This window comes from Bos indicus x Bos taurus, chromosome 5 (assembly GCF_003369695.1).
Source record: "Bos indicus x Bos taurus breed Angus x Brahman F1 hybrid chromosome 5, Bos_hybrid_MaternalHap_v2.0, whole genome shotgun sequence".
In the NCBI taxonomy this organism is placed as follows: Eukaryota; Metazoa; Chordata; class Mammalia; order Artiodactyla; family Bovidae; genus Bos; species Bos indicus x Bos taurus.
Window position 1 is genome coordinate 117,941,768 of NC_040080.1, and position 23,524 is coordinate 117,965,291.

The 23,524-nt window shown below is 36.6% G+C and overlaps 1 protein-coding gene across 2 annotated transcripts in view; it reads right to left on the reverse strand.

Annotated features, from left to right (window-relative positions):
* TRHDE (thyrotropin releasing hormone degrading enzyme) overlaps positions 1 to 23,524 on the reverse strand; it is a 450,253-nt gene that overhangs the window by 105,971 nt on the left and 320,758 nt on the right. The window contains exon 7 of one of the 2 annotated variants that reach the window (XM_027543346.1): positions 17,662 to 17,727. The exons of the other annotated variant lie outside the window; for it this stretch is intronic. Within the exon in view, the coding sequence (XP_027399147.1) occupies positions 17,662 to 17,727 (66 nt within the window). The remainder of the gene's footprint in view (positions 1 to 17,661; positions 17,728 to 23,524) is intronic. 2 annotated transcript variants of the gene reach the window in all.

A 23,524-nucleotide genomic window follows, 5' to 3' on the forward strand; every position in this document is an offset into this window, starting at 1 on the left:
ATACATAAAGTGCAGGAATGGAAGTCTGACTGTTCAAATCCATCCTCCAATGCTTCCTAGTTAAATGATCCTTGGCAAGTCACTTAACTTCTTTGTGACTATCTTCATACCCATAAAAATAAGGATAATAAAAGTAACTGCTACATAGAGGTTTTCTGAGGATTAAATGATTTAATATCGATACAATCTTTAAAAGTGAAGAGTGCCTAATACAGTAATGTCTATTCAATAGACAGTAGCTGCTATAATCTTTTTAATCATTTCCGGCTACAGATTGGAAAACAGAGTAACAAAAAAAAAAGGCATCATTAACGGTAATAAAGAACATAGTACATGAGAACAATAATATTTGTCTCCCTTTTAGCTGTGTAAGTTGCTTTATATTTTTTCATTAAATCCCATGACAAGATTTATGAGTTAGGTGTTAATATTATCACTCAATAAATCCAAACACCAGAACTGAGAGACTCCAGCCCATGTCCAAATCCTATACCTGTCTATACAACTTCTGACCCAAATCTAGTATCTGTGAGATGACACACAGGTGACTAAGAGTTTTGTTCAAAGCTGAACTCATCATCCTCCCCCGCATCAGCTCCTTTTGGGAGCACTTCCCCAGGAATAACCCTCCATCCACTGCAACCAGAAATCAAACAAGATGGCTCTCTTCCCCTCCCCACTACATTCAGATAATGATAAAACATTCTCCCAATACTCCCCGCTCCTTTCGCCTGTTTCACAATGACTCTACACTATTTTGTCCAGATATACTGACTACTGCTATTATTTCTGTTTTCTCCCTCTAAAATCTAATCAAATCACTCAGCCATGCATAACTACTTTTCATCAAATATATACATGAATCCCTGCTGTATTCAGAATGTCATTCAAACACACTTCAGTGTAACTTAAAGGTGTCCCTCATGGTCTGGTCTCTCTGTACTGCTCCAATCCCACCCACTACATTGTTGCCTCCCTGCCTCAATTTAGTCATTTGCAGCTTTCTTGAAGCAGGTGCCTACTGACTACTTTCCCCCTTGTCTAGCTCCCTACACATGCAGTTCTCTACGTACTCTTTTCTCCTTTGCCCATTTGAATTCAATTCAATCTCCAGGACTCAAACTTACTTTTGTTTCCTCCGGAATCCTTTCTTTTGCATTCCCACTCTCTTCCTAATTCTGAGTTAAATACCCCTCATATTCTCACATTTCAATATATAGCAGCAATTATCACACTGTGTCATGACTGCTTGTTAGTTAGTCTGGCTGCCCACGTAGTCTGTTAACTCCATGAGAGTGAGATCCCACGATTACCATTTACTGCTATTGAGCCAGCACATATGTGTCCAGCCTGGTATCAGTACATGTTCAATATATTTGCGAGATTTCTGACTTTCCTTACACAAAATGCCTTTCTGCTGACAGCTGACAATGCAGAGAGAGAGATTTCTTGTACCTAAAACATTTCCCCCCCAAACACCATCTTTAAACACTTATAGAGGAATTTATTATTTCAGTGCTTATTTGTCAGAGATATAACTTGCATTGATGTATACAGCTGGCTGTGATGTCATCAAGAGTGTACACTATATTGGATATGAGACCATTTTTTGTTTTACTTTCTTGGCTAACAAGTAACACAGTTCATAACATTTTATGTATAAAAGCCAGAGGGACTAAAAAAGACAAAGGGAAAAGTAAAAAGTGCACTGAAGAAGTAAAGCATTATTATCTTTTAAGATTTACATAGAAATAATTATGGAATACTTAGTCTCCTATTAACAGGCCCTTCAGTATGCTGAAACAGAGGATCAAACATATATAGGGTGTATTCTTTATGACATGGATGGAGAGTTTGACAAAATTCAAAGATGTTTAGCTGCAAGTAACAAAAAATCCAGCCTGGAATGACTTTTTTTTTCCATAACAAGATTTATTTTTTCCAACTATAAGAAGATGAGAGAGTGCTACAGCTCTTTTCCAGTGGAATTCTTTAGGCTCCACATTTACCTAAGTTTGGCTTCATCTTCAGGTTTGGGGTTAGATTGCTGAAGCAATCCCAGTCAACATATTCAGATGGAACACTGCACAGAGGAAATAAGGACTTTCTTCCTAGGGATCTCTCTTTAAAAATTAGGAAAAGTCTCCGGACTTCCCTGGTGGTCCAGTGGCTAAGATTCCAAGCTCTGACTGCAGGGGGTCAGAGGTTCAACTCCTGGTCAGGGAACTAGATCCCACATGTCGCGACCAAGACCCAATGCACCCAAATAAATAAATAAACAAAAACAAATAAATATATTCTTTAAAAAATCAGGAAAACTCTCCCTCAAATCCTACATCAAACCCCCCATGTTTCCCATTTAACAGAATTGTATTATGTGCTGTAGCCAAAATCAGTTAGTGAAACATTTGGGGGAAATTGCACAGGTCAGGACCCTGTCCTGTGAAGTAAATGATTATATAGACATGGATGACAGCCCAAACAAAATCAAAATATGCTTGATAAGAAGGAAAAGGAGACTAGCTTATGGGTAGGCCACCAACCGTGTTTTCTCCAGTGAGACAAAGGATGCAAGTATGGGCCTCAGTGACGTTGGGAGGCAGGACCCCATCTACTTGTAAGAACCATCTGGGCAATGCCAGGTAAATTGGGCATTGGTTTTTCTATGTGTCAGGAAGTTTAAAGCAAGGGTTTGAAATATTGTTCCTTTCTATTAAGAATAATTGTAGCTCAAAATATTTGTAGTGGACATTTGTCATTCCTCTGTCTTTCCAGCATTTAAAATACCACTTTTATATGAGGGTAATAACTCATCACGTAATCTTACAGGGAAGTGAGGGCTCTCTCGCTTAGAAATGGAAGGGATGAAATTCTCTCCTCTCCACTCTCCCTGGCAGCTAAAGCATGGACACAAGTGGACACTTCATCCCAGGGCAGTGACTCCTACAGGATCAAAGCAAAGGAGCAGGAAGAGTTGCAATCACATTGCCTGTGACGGTGACACTGAGGGCCCAGGAACAGCAATGCTAATGGCAGCAACTGCACCAACCAGCCTTACGACATGACCATGGCTACGTTTCTTCATTTCTGAGTCTTCCTTGCATGCATGTGAGCTGAGTTGCTTCAGTCATGCTTAACTCTTTGTGAGTCCATGGACTGTAGCCTGCCCGGCTCCTCTGTCCACAGAGATTCTCCAGGCAAGAATACTGGAGTGGGTCGCCATGCCCTCCTCCAGGGGAATCTTTGCAACTGAGGGATTGAACCCATATCTCTTCTGTCTCTTGCACTGAGTGCTTTACCACTAGTGCCACCTGGGAAGCCCCTGTGATGCTTTCTTAGTTACAATTATCTGTTTTGTAAGCCTGATTCTCCAGCCTTCCCAATGAGTCCAACGACTGGCCTGAAGTGTTAGTCACTAAGTCATATCCAACTCTTTGCAACCCCATACTATACTGAACTATACTGTCCATGGAATTCTCCACATAAGAATACTGGAGTGGGTTGCCATTTCCTTATTCAGGGGATCTTCCTGACCCAGGGATCGAAACTGTCATCTGCAAACAGTGAGAGCTTTACTTCTTCTTTTCCAATCTGGATTCCTTTTATTTCTTTTTCTTCTCTGATTGTTGTAGCCAGGACTTCCAGAACTATCTTGAATAATAGCGCTGAAAGTGGACACCCTTGTCTTGTTCCTGATCTTAGGCAGAATGCATTCAGTTTTTCATCATTGAGAATAATGTTTGCTATAGGCTTATCATATATGGCCTTTACTATGTTGAGGTAAGTTCCTTCTATCCCATTTTCTGAAGAGTTTTAATCATAAATGGGTGCGAATTTTGTCAAAGGCTTTCTCTGGACACTCAATGACATAAATCAAAGCAAGATCCTCTATGATCCACCTCCTAGAGTAATGAAAATAAAAGCAAAATAAGCAAGCAGGACCTGATTAAACTGAAAAGCTGTTTCACAGCAAAGGAAACTATAAGCAAGGTGAAAAGACAACCCTCAGAATGCGAGAAAATAATAGCAAATGAAACAACCGACAAAGGATTAATTTCCAAAATATACAAGCAGCTCATACAACTCAATACCAGAAAAACAAACAACCCAATCAGAAAGTGAGGAAAATACCTAAACAGACATTTCTCCAAAGAAGACATACAGATGGCTGACAAACACGTGAAAAGATGCTCAACATGACTCATTATTAGAGAAATGCAAATCAAAACCACAATGCAATATCACCTCACACTAGTCAGAATGTCCATCATTGAAAAGTCTACAAACAATAAATGCTGGAGGGGGTGTGGAGAAAAGGGAATGCCCTTTCATTGTTGGTGGGAATATAAATTGATACAGCCACTATGGAAGACCATATGGAGATCCCTTTAAAAACTAAGAATAAAACCACCATATGACCCAGCAATCCCACTCCTAGGCATATACCCTGAGGAAACCAAAATTGAAAGAGAAACATGTATCCATTGTTCATTGCAGCACTGTTCACAATAGCTGAAACATGGAAGCAACCTAGATGCCCATCAACAGACGAATGGATAAAGAAGTTGTGGTACATATACACAGATGGAATATTATTCAGCCACAAAAAGGAGTGCATTTGAGTCCGTTCTAATGAGGTGGATGATCCTAGAACCTAATATTCAGAGTGAAGTAAGTCAGAAAGAGAAAGATAAATATCATAATCTAATGCATATAAATGGAATCTAGAAAAATGGTATTGAAGAATTTATCTACAGAGCAGCAATGGAGAAACAGACATAGAGGATAGACTTACGGACATGGGGAGAGGGGACGAGAGGGTGAGATGTATGCAAAGAGTAACATGGAAACTTACATTACTATATATAAAATAGATAGCCAACAGGAATTTGCTGTATGGCTCAGGAAACTCAAACAGGGGCTCTGTATCAACCTAGAGGGGTGGGATGGGGTGGGAGATGAGAGGGAGGGTCAACAGGGAGGACATATATATATACCTACAGCTGATTCATGTTGAGGTTCGACAGAAAACAACAAAATTCTGTAAAGCAATTATCCTTCAGTAAAAAATAAATTATTTTTAAAAAAACCATTTGAATTCTGGCCATGCATTTCAGAGGACGCTTCTACATTCCCTGACCTTGAGAAACAGAAATAAGAGGCTGAAACAGTGACAGATGACCAACTGAATCACAAGAAAGCTCGGCTGCAGCTCAAAATAATAGTTTGGTTAATACATGAAGACTGGCTGGACATTATGAAATTAAGTAAAAGTGAGTAGCAAAGTATTGAAAAGGCATTATGGAAAATAACAGCATGCTTGTATTTTAATTCTATTAAATAAGAACACGATAGAAAGGTATAAATAATTATGAAATGTTTGTTATTAAATTACAACAGTTTCCAAGAGGAAACTCAGTAAAAATAGAAACCATTATCAAACATTTTGAGGTACAGCAGTTTCTGACTACAAGATACAATGAAAAAGAAACGGAATTTCAGAAGGAATGTTGTTTGAACAGCTAGAGCAATAATAGTTGAAAAGTCAGTTATATCATTGTTTGCAGACCAGTTTGATTTTTTAAATGTGTGCTTAACTTAAATTAACTTTCAGAAGTTGCTTAGTTACAGAAGTACTCATATTTCTGTAGGAACAAAAATGCATTTTACGCTTTTAAAAATCCCTTATGCCACCTAATGAGTATAAATTTTGTAAACATCAGTATTCTTTCTTAAAGTTGTGAATATGCCAGAAAATTTTACATCAAAACAACCTGCTAGCCCATGAAAGATGTTTTGTTTGTTTGTCTTAAATTATAGACAGTGGCATGTTCTCAATTCAGTTCTGTTTTCACATATCTCTTATTTAGCAATTTTAGACCATACCATTCATGCCCCAACACGCAGGAACATCACCAGAGAAGCAATATTGCCACTGCTGAATTTGTACTCCCATTCCAGAACAACCTGACAGGGTCTTACACCTGTCAGCAAAGTAGTGTGAATGTAAGTCTATACGGGTATTCTGGGTACTCAAATATCCCCCCCTCTCACTTCTACTGCTAGCTTGAAGTATTACTGAGACATAAAGTGAATCTAGGTAAAACTGAAGTTTGTGAGTTCCTTTTTTCAAAGGCCCGGGTAAAGGGTTTTGACCACAGCAAGCTCACACAATAGATACAATATATCCTGGCTGGTAAAAATACACTGCCTTTTGTAAATCAAGATGCCCACTGACTGCAAGCCATGTATATGGAGTTTTCTTACTCAGCGCTGGTGAGTCACTGAGAAGAAAATGAAACTCAATTGAGAAAGAGATTATGATGTGCATATTCAGGAAAACTAAGAATTCAAGCCAATCTTTAACAGCCGTGTGATCTTGGGTAAGATATCTAATTTCTCTAAGCCTTAATTTCTTCAACTGGGAAAAGTAGATAATATAGTACTTACTTGAGAACAGTGTGCATAGAAAATGAAATAAAACAAGTAAAGCACTTAGGGGAAAAAAAAAAGTCTGCCACCCAAAGAAGCTGAGAAACTAGTTATTTTAAGATCAAGCTCAAGGGGAAAAATAGTCTAGAGTCAACATCTTCTTTAACCTTGTCTCCAAGAGAAGTCAAAATGTTCTAGAGAACCAAGGTAGGGAAATTAAATGGACTAACCTGTAAGAGGAAAGTGCTCAGAGGAATCTTATTTTTAGTTTGAAAAAAGTAAAACTGCAAGAAAAAGATTGAGATCAAGGTTTCTTTATATGTGAGAAAAGCTTAGAAACCTCCCGTACCCCAGTCTGAGGAAAGAAAGAGGCCTGGACTCTAAAAGTCTGCTTTTCACAGAGGTCTTCTGAGGTGCCGAGACCACTGATGAGAGGGCAGGGCAGTCACTAGTTAGCTCCTCAGCACGAAACAGCCACACCTAGGTGAGCAGCAAAGTGCCAAGGACACTAACCTGCAGGGCACCAGAAAGGCAAGGCTTGAACAAGATTCATACCAAACACTCAAGCAATAACACTGTCTCAACTCTTCCCTGAAACTCCCATGACCGCTTGTCAGGGTGGATGTGAACACAGGGCTCTTCACCATGTGTTCTGGACTGACAAAGCTCCCTAGAACATTCTCCTATTAGTGGGAGTGACTAAGGGCAATTCCCTAAGGACAGATTAAATTTCCCGTAGGCTCAGAAGCATGGGGATGCCTTTTATTAAATGTTAAAATCACATATACTGATATGAACGATATATTATATTATATAAATAATACTGTTGACACTGTTACCTAGATAGAGAGTTACCTCTCAGATCCTTCCTGGTTTTGTCTCCCTGGTTATTCAGCTTCTGTTATAGTTGTATCTGAATCAGTTTCTAGCAGATAGCCTCATCTCCTTTGCAGCTCTGTTTTGCAATTAGACTAGCTGGCAACAACCCCAATCCTGGACAAACTCAAGTATTTGCTTCTTAAAAACTTGCACAAGTATAGCTTAACATCACAGGAGAAAAATGATGCAATTTGAGCAGTTGAGTATTATTATAAATTCATAATCGCCAAACTCAAATAGGCACTCAGGACTACCAGGCAGCCGTGACTGCCTACGCATCCCAGTTCTCAGTCTTCAGACCTCGCTACCACGCAGCATGACCTCCCTTTCAGCTAGTGACTTGCCTCACAGAACACTAAAACACAGATTTTGGGATTCCTTGGTGGTCTAGTCCTTAGGACTCGATGCTTTCACTGCTGTGGGCTGGGTTTGACCTCCTGTTACGGAACTAAAGTTCCACAAGCCTCATGGTGTGACATAAATAAACAAATAGAATTCATCAGAAAATCAACTCCCTTATTTTCTGATTTCCAAATCTCCAAATGTCCTGGAAGTGTCTCTCTTACAGAAGACCTGCCTTTGTACTGTCTCAATAACCAAAGCCCCTGTTATCTTTTTCTTCTCCAGTGCTATCAACTTCTGTCCTGACTCCTTCTCTACCAGCCTAAAACTAGCACACCTGTCTCCCATCTTTAAAACAAAAAAAAATGGAGTATTACTCAGCCATTAAAAAGAATACATTTGAATCAGTTCTAATAAGGTGGATGAAACTGGAGCCTATTATACAGAGTGAAGTAAGCCAGAAGGAAAAACACCAATACAGTATACTAACGCATATATATGGAATTTAGAAAGATGGTAATAATAACCCTGTGTACGAGACAGCAAAAGAGACACTGATGTATAGAACAGTCTTACGGACTCTGTGGGAGAGGGAGAGGGTGAGATGATTTGGGAGAATGGCATTGAAACATGTAAAATATCATGTATGAAACGAGATGCCAGTCCAGGTTCGATGCACGATACTGGATGCTTGGGGCTAGTGCACTGGGAGGACCCAGAGGGATGGTATGGGGAGGGGGGAGGGAGGAGGGTTCAGGATGGGGAACACATGTATACCTGTGGCAGATTCATTTTGATATTTGGCAAAACTAATACAATTATGTAAAGTTTAAAAAGAAAATAAAATTAAAAAAAAAAAAAAAAAAACTCTCCTTTGCCCTCTAACTACCTCCTCTGTTTTTCTGATCTCCTTCCTTGGCAAATTTAAAAAATTTTATCCTAAATACACTGTCTCTTCTTAGACATTTCCCACCCCTACCACCCTTTAACACAGTCCACTAAAGTCATTAAATATGCAAACTGCCAAAAGGAACACTTTTTAGTCTTTATTTTATTCCACCTCTCAGCTGCATTTAACCTCCTTGGTCACTTTCTTATTCTTGAAATATGCTTTTTTTCCTGACATGAGTGACAGCATATCACTGGCATTCTGCCTGCCTCTTTATTCTTCCTACCGGTGACTCAGATGGTGAAGAATCTGCCTGCGATGCAGGAGACCTGGGTTCTATCCCTGGGTCGGGAAGATCCCTGGAGAAGGCATGGCAACACACTCCAGTATCCTTGCCTGGAAAATCCCATGGACAGAGGATCCTAGCGGGGGGCTACAGTCCATGGGGTCGCAAAGAGTCGAACATGACTGAGCAACTGACACTTACCTTGATACAGCCTCTTTTACTAGCACCTTCTCTTCCTTCCACCTCCAACAATGTAGCGCTTCAGGACCAAGTTTCAGGCTTCCAACCCAGAAACTTCAGAATCATTCTTAGGTGCCTTTTCCTCCTCTCATACCACACTCTTGTAGATCTCTCCTACCACACTCTTCAGCCAATCTATCCCTAGGTTCATTTCATCCTACCGTCAAAAAACACTGAATCTATCTATGTCTCTATATATCTAGTCACTCTTTAAGCCTTTGCCATCTCTCACCCAGATATTAAACCATCTTCCTAATTTTTATTACCTGATTCCCCTACCAGTATACTGATTGCCCCAGTCCAAATGTATTACTATAATTAGCCAAATAATTATTTTAAGTATAAATAGAACCAGGTTGCATCCCAGTTTTAAAATTGGTGAATCACCTCCCACTGCAGTCAGAATAAAACCCAACCTTCTTAAGCACAGTGCACTTTGGCATTGCATAATTAGCTCCTGCTCTATCTCTTGCCCTGACTAACTCTGTTCATCTACACTAGCTCCTTTCTTTTCCTTGAACACACTGAGTTCCTCCCTCAGCCCTTTGTGCAAGCCCTTCCATCTTCCCAGAATGATCTCCCCCAACCCCTTTTCTCATCCTTCAGACCTCAGGACACATGCCTTCTTCTCAAGAAGGATTTTCTAAACACTCAGTCTAAAGTTGCCTGACCCATCCATCTTATATGTTCTGTCACAACATCCTATTTTTTTCCTACCTAGTATTTATCACACTTAGGAAACATATCTGTATTTGCCTTTTTCCTTTTTAGCATCAATCTTGTCCAAAAATATGATTCATGAGATCAGGGGGCATATCTGTTGTGTGTAGCATACCCTGAATATTTAAATACTTGGTACATATCATGGTGTCTGACATTGTGTGGCCATGCAGTATGTGTGGAATAAAAGAGTGACTGCACATATCTGATGGGTGAACTACGTGGATATAAAGAGAGGCAGGAAGAGAAATCACAGTTTGGTTTATTAGCACAAAGGAAAGTTCTTGACACTAAAATGAGTTACTGCTCTTAAGCGGGAAATGATCTGTAACATAGTCATAGAGACAGACTTTGAGCAGAAGTGAAAAAGTGAATACAAGAGACTGATTGCAAAAGGAGTAAGATGCAGGATGACACACGGAAATCCCCATTTCTTTGTGTGACATACTAACACAGAGCCTTCTCTTCCATAGACAGAAATATAGAGGTAGATCAACATGGAATTTTGATAAGTTTGATAAGTAAGATAGGTTCCAAACACATAACTTTTGGTAAGTTTGATAAGTAAGATAGGTTCCAAACACATAACTTAGGATAGGTCTTTATAGCACTCTTAAGCCACTTATTTTTAACATACGGCTTTTCACAACTTAATTTTGACATTTAAATATCAAAGAGGAAAAAGAATTCGTATATTACAGTTCATTATTTCTATAACTATTTATGAATAGTTTTAACTTTAAAAAAGGAAAACTAATTTTTTAAACAGATAGACACATGGATAAATATGTCATATAAAAGTAAGTGGTAACAGTGAAAGACAAGAGAATACATGAAAAGTTCTCAATCTCATTTGTGATAAAAATACATACACTGAAATAGCAATTTTTTACTTATTAAATTGGTGAGAAATTTATTTTGAAAATAAGACACAATGTTGTCTGCTTAGTGTATTATAAAAATAGAACTTTCAAACTTTCTTTCTAAATTATGTATCTGAGAAGAAAAAATTGGTAATATGTTTCCAAAAATATAGATTAAAAGAAAATCAAAATACAATTGGTAAATCTATAATTTAAAATTATTTCAGTGTTATTTATTTTACCAGTATTGGAAAGCAATGTAAATGCTTGTCAACTAGGAAAAAATAACTAAAATTATTATGTGCATCTATGCCATATTACTACTACTAAACTATGTACTAGAATCATCTAGCAATTATTAAAATAGGAGTTAAAAAAAATCTTCCCAACCTGGGAGGGTTTTTTTTTTAGCATCAAAGCTTTTAATATTGCCAAATATATAGTTCTAGGCTATTACATGAACATTCTGAAAATAGAACATAATATAAGAGAAAAAATAAAAAAGGAAACGAAAGAAAACTGCTGATGCAAGAGCTAATTAGGTTAGAGGAAAATGCCTCTAAGGCAAGTTTGTTGTACCTCTGAACTAGTAATATAACCAAATGGTAATGTTTACAAGGAGAGAGTGTTTGTAGATAGGTATACATATCCCAGTATGTGCATATTTACATATTTACATAGACCAACATATATATATATATATATATATATACACACACACATATATATATGTCATACATCAGTCTAATATGTCAAATCGTTTCACAAATGTATTTTAAATAAAGTTATCAAAAACATCATTTTACAGTATGAACCCTATTAGTTAAAATGAAGATAGGGCTTCCCTGGTGGCTCAGATGGTAAAGAATCTGCCTGCAAAGCAGGACACCCAGGTTCAATACCTGGGTTGGGAAGATCTGCTGGAGAAGTGAATGCCAACCCACTCCAGTATTCTTTCCTGGAGAATTCCATTGACAGAAAAGCCTGGTGGGCTACAGTCCATGGGGTCGCAAAGAGTCGGACATGACTGAGTGACTAACACTTTCACAGAATGAATATATCTTGAGCTCTTGACTAACAGGTAAAAGAAACCAGTAAGAATAAATTTCTAAGACCCCCCATTAATCTGGGTAAATGCTTGTGGGATAAACAAATAAAGATAAATGTCACTACCAATGAAGGCTTTTTAGTTAATGCTGTATAGTCACAGTAGTCAACTAACAACATTTATTTCAGAGGCAAAATGATAAGAATTCAATCAGTAGCTGTATATAAGCAAATTAATTAAAACTGATGAATAGAAGTTATTTTTCTCTGATTAAGAAATATGAATAGTCTTTGCTATTTATGTTTTTAAAGTACTCTTTTTATTAGAAATAGTATTCTATATTCTCAAATTCATAGAATCTTTCCTTAAAATTAATATTTTTTTCTCTATAGCATACTCAGTGAATTTAGCTTTGTAGTTGGTCTTTAATAAGCTAAATGCTAATTAGGTCAAATCCAATGACTAAACATGATCAATGATAGTATCATTATCATACAGTATTAAATGATGACAAAACATTACCATGAAGAGTTAATCAACCTTTCTACCTATAGCAAACCTAAAACTGCAGTGATTTAAGTGAGACAGGGAGAAATGTGAACAGAACCTGCCTATGGTCACTCAGTTTTATTGAAGCATGATTCAGCTACCATCTGATTAAAAACACAGTACTCTCTCTTCAGAAAGCAAATTCACTTTGACACACACTGTCTCTGTTCCTCTGTTATTTTCTGACTTCCCATTTATCTAAAAACTTACATGCAAGGGAGCAAACCACTGTCTCACAAACATAAGCTTTCAGTTTTCAAATAAAAATCCTGTGTACACATGTAGCTTCTCGTGGAACCCTGGTTATTAAGTATGTTGTTGCTACTGATAACCCCTATAGCTTTGTGCTGTCATTACCTTTAGGCTATCAGAATTTTATGAGCACAACCAATAATAATGATATTTACTTCTTATCCACACCTCATTGCCTTACATTGATTTGCATAAGCAATTTCCACCCTGATAATTGGAGCCAAACATCTTTTTGTAGGTTACCTTATGGAAAAGAGCAGTTAAATACTAATCAAAAGAAATCTTTCTTTATTCAACCATATTTTAAATGATATTGAATTACTTTCATTGGATGAGCAGGAAGGTGACTCACTCTCTGACGGATTTTGAAGTGAGTTTATATCATGTTTAACAGTGATCTTTCTTTATAATTTTAGTTCCCTGGTGTTGCCTCTTAACAATGTAAAGAACGGTACTGCCAGGTTCAAATCATTAAAGCGATATTGTTTTGTTTGAAAAAAAGAAAAGAAAAAAACAGTAGTAGTATGTACTAATTATTTTTAATAGCTACTGAGTCAATGTTATCTGAGAATGTCAAAATTAAAATTACACCTTTATTCTTTTATTTCTAAAAACTCAAAGAAAAATTATAAAAAAAAATGTAACTAGGGAGATGAACACAAGTAAAAATCAACTAAGAAAGGTCAAAGTCATGTGAAACAATTCTATCTAAAAGAATCCTTCTCTGAATAATTTACTTAAAAATAAGTCTAGAGCACTTAGGTAAGAATGCGGATTTGAGCTGTGGAAGCTTAAATTATAAAAACAAGGTAGAAGAAGTAGATCCAAATTTATTGATCATATGTACAAACATTGTACAAATGGGTACAAATTACTATGTGTACTTAAACTTTAAGAAAACTAGGAACTTAAAGATGTGAGCATTTCAGAAAGATTCAGTGATTCTTGCAGAATAGAGGCTGAGCATGAGGTGAACTAAGATCCTCAGAACACAGTGCGCTGAAGGCAACTGAAGAGAGGCTCCAGGGCTCTGGGTTAAAGTGGTGAATTAACAAACACATCTGATTCCACGCTCTCCCAAAACCTGACTAGAACTACACTGAATGTGTGGGTGTTTTCTCTGTGATACCAGAATTTCGAAATCTAGCGGTGGTTTTCCTGACTTCTACTCCTCTAACTCTCCCAACAGGGTCAAAGCCATATAGTCTCGCTTTGCAGATGATTAACTGAAGATTCAGGAACGCTAGTTAAATTCTCCCATTCAATTGAAACAGTTGTCCTAAAGTATCAAACCCAAATTTTCTAACTAGTAAAATGCATTAATAAGATGGAAAAAATCTAATTTTTAATTCTACTCTTGCATTTTATAACTATGAAGTCAGAGGTCAGAAAGAACTTAGTGACTAGCAGAAAGCCCATCATTAATTAGGAACAAGAATAATGGTTGTCAGGGGGAAAACATGGGGGGAAGGAATAGTTAGGAAGTTTGGGATGGACGTGTACACACTACTATATTTAAAATGGATAACTGACAAGGACTTACTGTATAGCACATGGAACTCTGCTCAATGTTATTTGGAAGCCTGGATGGGAGGGGCGTTCAGGGGAGAAAGGATACATGTATATGCCTGGCTGAGTCCCTTCGCTGTCCACCTGAAACTATCGCAACACTGTTAATCAGTTATACCCCAACACAAAATAAAAAGTTTAAAAAAAGAATAAGAAATGTTTCTCCCTACTTATTCCATTGCCTCTTGTGTCCCAAAATATTCCAGCAAACGTTTTGGGTAATCTACTATGGAAGAAGAGTAGCTATACACAACTTGCAAAAATATAAATATTTCTGTGTTTGAAACAATGTATTATTTACAAGTGGCATACATAATCCACAAAGGTTCACACTTCATTTGCTCTATTTGACTTTCAATTTAACCATCGACACAAAATGGAAACTGACTTATTAACGGTGCTCAGTCGCTTCAGTCATGTCCAACTCGAATGGACTGTAGCCTGCCAGACTCCCCTGTCCATAGGATTTCCCAGGCAAGAATACTGGAGTGGGTTGCCATTTCCTTGTTCAGGGGATCTTCCTGACCCAGGGATGGAACCTGGGTTTCCTGCCTTGCAGGCAGTCTCCTACATTGCAGGTGGTCTCCTGCATTGTAGACGGATTTTTTATCCAATGAGCCACCTGAGAAGCCCTACGCTATCTATTACAGTCTAAATAGACAGAATGTGTGTTCTGTCTATTACATACTAAAAGAACTTTTGAGGCAACTTATTTTAAAAATTATGCAAAATTTAACATTTAATGATCACACAACATTCAAGAAATAAGGGAATTAGACCAAAAAATCAAGAAGATCAGACCAAGGAAAGTTGTGATTATTCAGTATGAAACCCTTTACCAGACATTCAGATAGCTGATTGAATGGATTATATGGATACTAGAAACAAAACTTTTCTGAAAAAGTCTCTGGAGTCCCTTTCTACTGAGGGATGTGTGTATAAGTTGAAACTTGAAATACGTTGTCCAATACAAAATATTATAAAAGTTAAGAAATATGTAGCTGAATCAATACTCAGGTACTTGCTAAGTTAAATATAAACATGTGAACTCATCTACCTTTATATTATTTTATTTATTTTATAAATATTACATTGTACTTTATATCTATTATATAATGTTATTATGTGTTTTTATTATATTTTAAATTTATATTGTGTAAACATATTGTTTTATTTATTTGTGAATGTAAAAAAACATTTTCCTTGTTCCCAAAAGAGCTTAAGATGAATCACAAGGACTAAAAGATTTAAGAGAAACCAAGTTTTAAAAGAAACCACCATTATAATATTGTTCAGGTATGGAATATCAGGGCTAAGGTCCAAATACTAAAAAAAAAAAAAAAAGGAAATATGGAGGGAGGGAAGAAGAAAGGAAGAGAAGGATGGTGGGATGGGGGGAGAATATATTTAAAAAATACTATTTGCAATTTAGGATGCCTACACTTGTAAATCTAACCCTGGGTCTGTGTGCAAATATAAACTTCCACTTGTCAACATAGAAATAGCCATTGTTAATATGAAAACAATTAATAGATTTTCCAGCAGAGATAAGAACTGACAGTCTAGATTAGCTCTCTCAGCAACATGTAAACCAAGATTCCCCAGAGGCTTGTGGATGGGAAATATATTAATATCAACTCCGTGACCACTCAGCACCGTGACATGAAGTGTCTGTTCAGGAGGTCATTTTCAAACCATATCCCATGCATCTTCATGCACAACAGATGATAATTTATCACCTAGACACAGGAATCTACTGTAAACTAATCCAAACTGCTGATGATACACTAAATCAGTTTGAGTGATGAGTATAAATAAAGCGGCAAGGAAAGTACTGAAGGATAAAGATCTATCTGATCAATGAGATGTCACAGGCAAATGAAATGCAATGTTGACAAACACAGAGTCCCTCAGTTGAAAATTAACCAAATCGAGTACCACAGCATAAAGGCACACATTAATACCGGCTTCACATGAAAGTTTAATATCATGGGAGTTAGAGGGTAGAGTCTAACTGTTACAGATAAAACTGGACAGAATAGGTCAGTAGAAAAGGCTGTATTCAAAACTGATCTATTTTGCATACCACAGAAAGTATGATAAGAAAAAGAAAAACATTGCAAAAAAAAAAAAAAAATCCTTTCCAGATAACATAAGTATCATTATTCAATCTTCCAAGCAAATCTAAACACACAAATGAGAAAAAAATAAAATTAAATAAAAATTGTATACAGAAAGTGATTTCACATCAGCTTGCTACCCAGGAAATTAAATTCAATTTGTGGAAATCTTATGAAAGCTCAGCTATTTTCTGGAACTATACTGTCATGCTACAACTTCAGTGGGAAAAACAAAGGAGTGGGGATAAGGAAGGACGTTTCTCCAGATAGTTGATATTCATGGAGGTCACTCACAGAGGAAAAAAAAAAAAAGATTTTCCTAACTATGTGATCAGAATAGAGACTTTAGTACTTGGCAAACAGATTCAGTGGAATTCAGCGATTCCAAAGGTTGCCCTAATGGAAAGAGCTGATTAAAGTAACTCCAACCCCAGCTGGAACAATTTGGTAAAAATATCTTCTAAGGAAAATTATTCTTCAAGGAATTTATATATATTTTTTTCTCTTGTGTTAAGTATTTATAGCTTTGTCATAACATACTTGAACTCTTGTTTTGTATTTTATCATTTAGTTTATTTTAGGTAAAGATAGAATTAGACTACTAAAACATGACCTGATCCCATATGTAGTTTATTTAAATTTCAAAATGAAAAGCTTACTGAGAAAGATAAGATTGATTGCTCTCTCTGTCTTAGCATAATTGTATTTCAGGTGAACATCAATTTACTTTAAAGGACACTTCTAAGTAGCAGAATGCATCATAAATAATTCATCAATCACAGCTGCTAGGAACATGATTTACTCCAACAGATTCAATGGAATAAAAATTCTATTTTTCTATATTTGTGTTTGCTTTCAAGAATTTAAGAATCTTCGTTTTCTAAGAATCTACTCCTAGATTACATGTTTCATACTGTAAATGTATTATAATAAAACTGTTTCTTTTTTCCTTCTTTATTTAAAGAACCGTATTTCCTAATAAAACAAAAACACTTTAATATATTTGGAACAAATAACAATCTCTGTATATCAACACTAAAACAGCAAACAACAAAAAAGGCACATATCTGAAAAAGTGTTAAGAATTTCTCAAACATGCATAATTCCAAGAAGGCTAACATAATTTGCTTTCATTTTATATAAACTTTTAAATGGAAGAAAAGGGAAACAGACTTTTGTGAAATCATATATAGACTATTTAGGATCTGCTATATTTGAAAATTACTTCAATTTTAAAATGCATATTAAAGAGATTCTAAATGATATAACCTTTCGAGTTTTGTGGGTTAATACAGAATCTTATCTACCATTTTCATTTGTCGTATGGTAAGGCACTGCTTACCTTACTTACCTTATGGTTTCCCATAAAATTCAGCAATTTTGTATTAGCAATTTCCCAAGCTGTGAAATATCTTTAAATAAACACAAGAATAAGGAAAAATGTAAACAAAAATAGAAAACATTTTACTTACTTGCAAACCCCTTTGAAATACTGAATGGCCCATAAAATTAGCCAGCATTCTAATTAAAGCAGCACCCTGTAAGAAAGAGTATTTTTAAAAAAGAAAAGAAAAAAGTTTCAACCAAGTAACATGATTCTAAAATTATTCTATATCAGTCAAAAATAGTCTTCATTCATGCTATTTTATTCCTAAAAATAGTTAAGAAATAAGAGAATTATGAATGCAATACTTCAATTATAGGTTACAATTGCATTTTTTGTTTGGTCAATCTAAAAGTTTTATGGATCTAAAACTGATGATTTTGAAGTAGAAGTCTCTTGAATAAAATATCTCAGAGCAATAATAAGTTGTAATTCAGGAATACTAGAAATTTTACTGAGCACCGTATATGACAAAGTTAATAAAACAAGGTTCTTGTACTCACAGGTTCATAATCTAGTAAAGGAGGTACACCCATATTATAAATAATCATACTGAAATATAGCTTTGAAGTAACATAGCTACATACTTTATCTCCGGCTCGTTCAAGAATCCTTTAGCTATAGAAGTGGAGAGTAGGAAGTGCCAGGGAATCAGATTTCTTGGATTCAAATCCTGGTGCTGGCATTACCCTCCATGTTTACTCAGCAAAAGTATTTGGCCCTTAAGTCCCTCCCTTTTCTCACTTGAAAAGTACAAGCAATAATAGTCCAAATTTATATGGTTTTCCTGAAATTTAAATACATTACTGAATGCAAGGCAATTCAAACGGGGTTTAAAAATTAGTAACCATGATAGAAGTGTTAGCTGTCAATATTATATCAAGGTAATTATACTTATTTCCTGTGTGTTTTTTCCTTTTAGAGTCTTCTATAAATCCATATACAAATAGAATATATATGAGGCTGATAAATATTTAGAGCAATAGAACAAAATACTAATGTAAGAGTCTGTCTCATTTTGAAAATGGTTATTGCATTGTAGAACAATATCAGTGTGAAAAGGCTGACATATAATCAATACGAAAAATTCCAAGAATTGATGGTTAAGCCTAGATTATCACAAATCTGTATGCAAAATATAAATAAGACTTCAAGAAGATATTTCAATCTGCAGCAAACTGTTTTAACTATGAAGCACTAAATTGAAAGGAGCAAAAGTTTAAAAATAAATGATAGAAAACAACACAATTCTGTAAAGCAATTATTCTTCAATTAAAAATAAATAAACTTTAAAAAATCTTTAAAAAGAAGAAACAAAATAAACGATAGCCTGGTTTTAAGGGAAATAAATCCCTTTATAACTACATTTCTAACTTCATACTCACTTTAAATTCATACCCATCAATAGCTAATTTCTTTCCAGGTTTCTCTTTTTTATAAGAGAATCATAAGAACCCCATACAGACTCATCCAGCCTGGGGCTGGGTGGCAACAACAAGTGCAGAGACACAAGAATGAATTTCCACTGTTACCAGAACTGCTCCCTGTAATTCCAGAATTTTAATGCAGTAGAGTATTCATGCTCTATGAATCAGCATTAGAGAAATGTCTCAAAAAAAATTCAGTCATCATCACAGTTGCTCCCCAAATTGGTATTTTATTCACAACTCAACAAATGATGGGCTCCCTGGACAAGCCATAGAGTTGTATGCCTTTTCTGGTATATTTTCCTTCCACAGCTTCTACTTTCTGCTCTTTCTTCTGCTTCTTACTCTGTATCTTCCGCACAGTTGTATAAATCCATAAAGTATGAGCATCTATGATTCAATCTGGGGACCAGGTTAGAATTCCCTTTAGACTTTATCAATTCTGCTCCTTGAATTTCCTTGACAAGCTCCCCTCCTATACATTCCCAATCTAATCTACCCACCCCCAGGTGGAAATTGTCAGTTCTGAAGAAAAACTAACACTTGCCACCTGGGAAGTGAGACAGAATCTCGAGCAGTCAACGGAAAACTTTCCTCAGTACAGAAGAGCCATCTTCGGATGATTTAAGTGTTTCCCTTTAGGTAATGAAGACTCGGTCTCTTGTCAGGCTATAAAAACTATCAATTTGGCATGGGCTAATGACAAAAGAGTCCTTTGTAATCATAAAGAATGTTCCTGTTTTCTTGTCTGTGTTGAGCCACAGCAGAGTACTAACAGGAAAGAAAACCTAGGAATATATTTAATATTTTAAAATTATATACTATGGGACTCCCTCTTATGATTATATTGTATAATTTAATTAACTTTTCAAAACTATGTTTGTCTTGCCAATTTGAATATTTTAAATTCTCCAGAGTAGCATGCATGCATTCCTCTATATTTAACTAGACTTTTCTTTCCAAAACTCAATTTTAAATATCACTATTTCATAGAACTTCATAGGCAGATGGGTTTTTCAACTGTCATCATGCAGCCAACATATACTGAGCACCTACTATATGGGTTATAACAAAGATTACACTTCTTAATGCAGGCACACCTCACTGTAAACCCTTGTTCAAAAAGAAAACAATAAATCCTCTTCCACTGTGTCTTTAAAATATTTTTTCACAGATGTACTTTGTAATAGTATAATTTATACTCACTTGTGATTCAAAATTCCAGCCCCAATCAAACAAATTGGATGTTACACAGCCTAAGTAGCTTTATGGGAAATAAATATACTATTTCTGCAAGATTTGTATAATTCTGAGATTTAATCAAGAAAGTATCACTATATTTGCTATACTAAATTTCAGGGAGATGATAGGGTAGAAACTACTAAGTGATTTTTTTTTTATGGTTTTATAAAGAATATTCTGGACTTCCCTGCTGACAATGAAGAATCTGTCTGCAATGCAGGAGATGTGGGTTCTATCCATGGGTGGGGAAGGTCCTCTGGAGAAGAGAATGGTACCCATTCCAGTACTCTTGCCTGGACAACTCCATGGACAGAAATGGGCTACAGTCCACGGGGTTGCAAAGAGTCAGACACAACTGAGCAACTAACACTTCCACCAAGAAAATTCTACAAAAGTATGCTTATAAACCTATTACTCATTTAGTGATTTTTCTATTTGTAGTATCCTTCTCATATAAGTTCCTGGCTAAAATTTCCTTTATTTACATGCAAGCATTTGCATGCATGTCAGTCTCAATGACAGTAAACACCCCCAGAGGCAGGAGTGTTTATGAGTTGGTGCCCCTGTTCCATTTGCCGGGCTGAGAGAGGTGCTTCCTCGCCACAATAACTGGATGAGGGAGAAAGAGAAGTAGGTTGCACATATAGCAATTACTTTGCCTTCTGGAAGACTACTCAGGCAGGAGAGACAGTTTATTACTGTAGCTTATTTATCTTATTGTATGCTTCAGTGATAAGTAATCTCTTTCAAAGAGCTTCCCTGGTAGCTCAGATGGTAAAGAAACTGCCTGCAATTCAGGAGACCCAGGTTCAACCCCTGGGTCAGAAAGATCCCCTGGAGAAGGAAATGGCAACCCGCTCCAGTATTCTTGCCTGGAGAATCCCATGGACAGCGGAGCCTGTCAGTCCATGGGGTTGCAAGGAGTCGGACACGACTGAGCGACTAACGCACACACACTCTCAGTGATAAGCAATCACTTTTAAAGAGAGGAAGATCTTCTCAACTAATTTATTCCTTTAACATATGCTTATTGAGGAAAATTGTATGCTCAGAATCCTATAAGGTTTTGCTGGTGGCTCGAGTGGTAAAGAACCTGCCTGCAGTCTGCCATTTACCACGCTTGCGCCAACCCCACCTTCCACGACGCCTGCCTGCAGTACACAGTCTTCACACAAGTTTTCCAGCAGCGCAGCGGACCGTCTTCACCATCGCTCCTTCTCGAGTTCAGCCGGCGTACACCCATCCACCCAACACGGCCCACGGACCTCGGTACAAGCCCACCACCAACAGCAGCTGTAAGGCTGCCCTGGAGGAACCGAAAGGCCAAATTCCCTCCTCCCTTCTACTGCTTCTACCAACTGGAAGCTCATAAAACTAGAATTTCATTGTTTTGTTTTGAAAAAAATATATGTTGATTTCTTGTAACATCCAATAAGAATGCTAACAGTTCACTTGCAGTGGAAGATATTTGGACCTAGTAGAGGCATTTAGGAACTTGTGGGCTGTCCCATAATTCCATCTGCTGTTTCCGAGTCCCACAATTTACCCCAGCTCTGCTTGCTGAAACTGGAAGTTATTTATTTTTTAATGACCCTTGAAAGTCATGAACGCATCAGCTAGCAAAAGAAGTAACATGAGTGATTCTTTTTGCCATTACCGCCAAAAAGAAAAAAATCAAGACTTGGAATCCCTTTTACTAAACTTGACAAAGGTTCAATAAATTCTTACCATCAAACTGATGGATTATTATTTATAAATCAAGTTTGATGAAGTAATCATTGTCTGCAGTGGTTCAACTTTTAAGTTAAGGGAAAATCTTTGTAGATAATATAAAATAGAAACTTTAAAAAGTTTAAAAATAGCCAGGACATGGAAGCAACCTAGATGTCCATCAGCAGATGAATGGATAAGAAAGCTATGCTACATATACACAATGGAGTATTACTCAGCCATTAAAAAGAATACATTTGAATCAGTTCTAATGAGGTGGATGAAACTGGAGCCTATTCTACAGAGTGAAGTAAGCCAGAAAGAAAAACACCAATACAGTATACTAACACATATATATGGAATTTAGAAAGATGGTAACAATAACCCTGTATACGAGACAGCAAAAGAGACACTGATGTATAGAACAGTCTTTTGGACTCTGTGGGAGAGGGGGTGGGTGGGATGATTTGGGTGAATGGCATTGAAACATGTATAATATCATGTATGAAATGAATTGCCAGTCCAAGTTCGATGCACGATATTGGATGCTTGGAGCTGGTGCAATGGGATGACCCAGAGGGATGGTATGGGGAGGGAGGAGGGTTCAGGATGGGGAACGCGGGTATACCTGTGGCAAATTCATTTCGATATTTGGCAAAACCAATACAATATTGTAAACTTTAAAAATAAAATAAAATTTAAAAAAATTAAAAAAAAGCAAACTTAACTAATAACAAGTAAAAAAAAAAAATAAAGTCACAGTGTATACAGCCCATTTTCAAAGAGGTCTTAAAATAACTAGTTTAGTTACTTGGTTTAGTTACTCAGCTTCTGATGAATAAAAAAAATAAATAACAAAATAAAAAATTTAAAAATAAAAAAAGTTTTAAAAACTGGAAAAAAAGAATCTGCCTGCAATGCAGGAGACCCGCTGATGCAATGCATCAATCCCTGGGTTGGGAAGATGCCCTGGTGAAGGAAATGGCAACCCACTCCAGTATTCTTGCCTGGAAAATCCCATGGACAGAGGAGCCTGGTGGGCTACAATCCACGGGGTAGCAAACAGTCAGACACGACTGAGCAACTAACATTTTGACACTTTCAGAATTCTATAAAGCATAAATAGTAATGAGTCTCTAAACTCAAGCAAAGATACAACATAATATAAGATGGAAGACAAAAGAAATAAAATACCTTACTGTGTTTCAGAATAGGGGGAGGTTATTTTATCTGAAGAGATAAAGGGTAAGGAGGATCTGAAGAAGGGTCGCTTCCATTGGGCTTTGAAGGACAGATAGGATTCCATGATGAAAGGTAAACAGTGTTCATGGTATGGGAGGAACAACCTTTGTGTGATATCATGCAGGTGCAAAAGTGAAAAGCACAAGTGGGGAAGGTAATTCTGAAAGAAAAAAGGCTTACGATTAAGTGACAGAAGATTCAATGAAATATAAAACTGAAGCAGTTGTTACAAAAAATTGAATATCAGGACTAACACATTTGAACTTTGTTAGAGGATGGGACAAATAGAAGGGAAAAAAGTGGAATCAGTTACAGATTTTATTTTCTTGG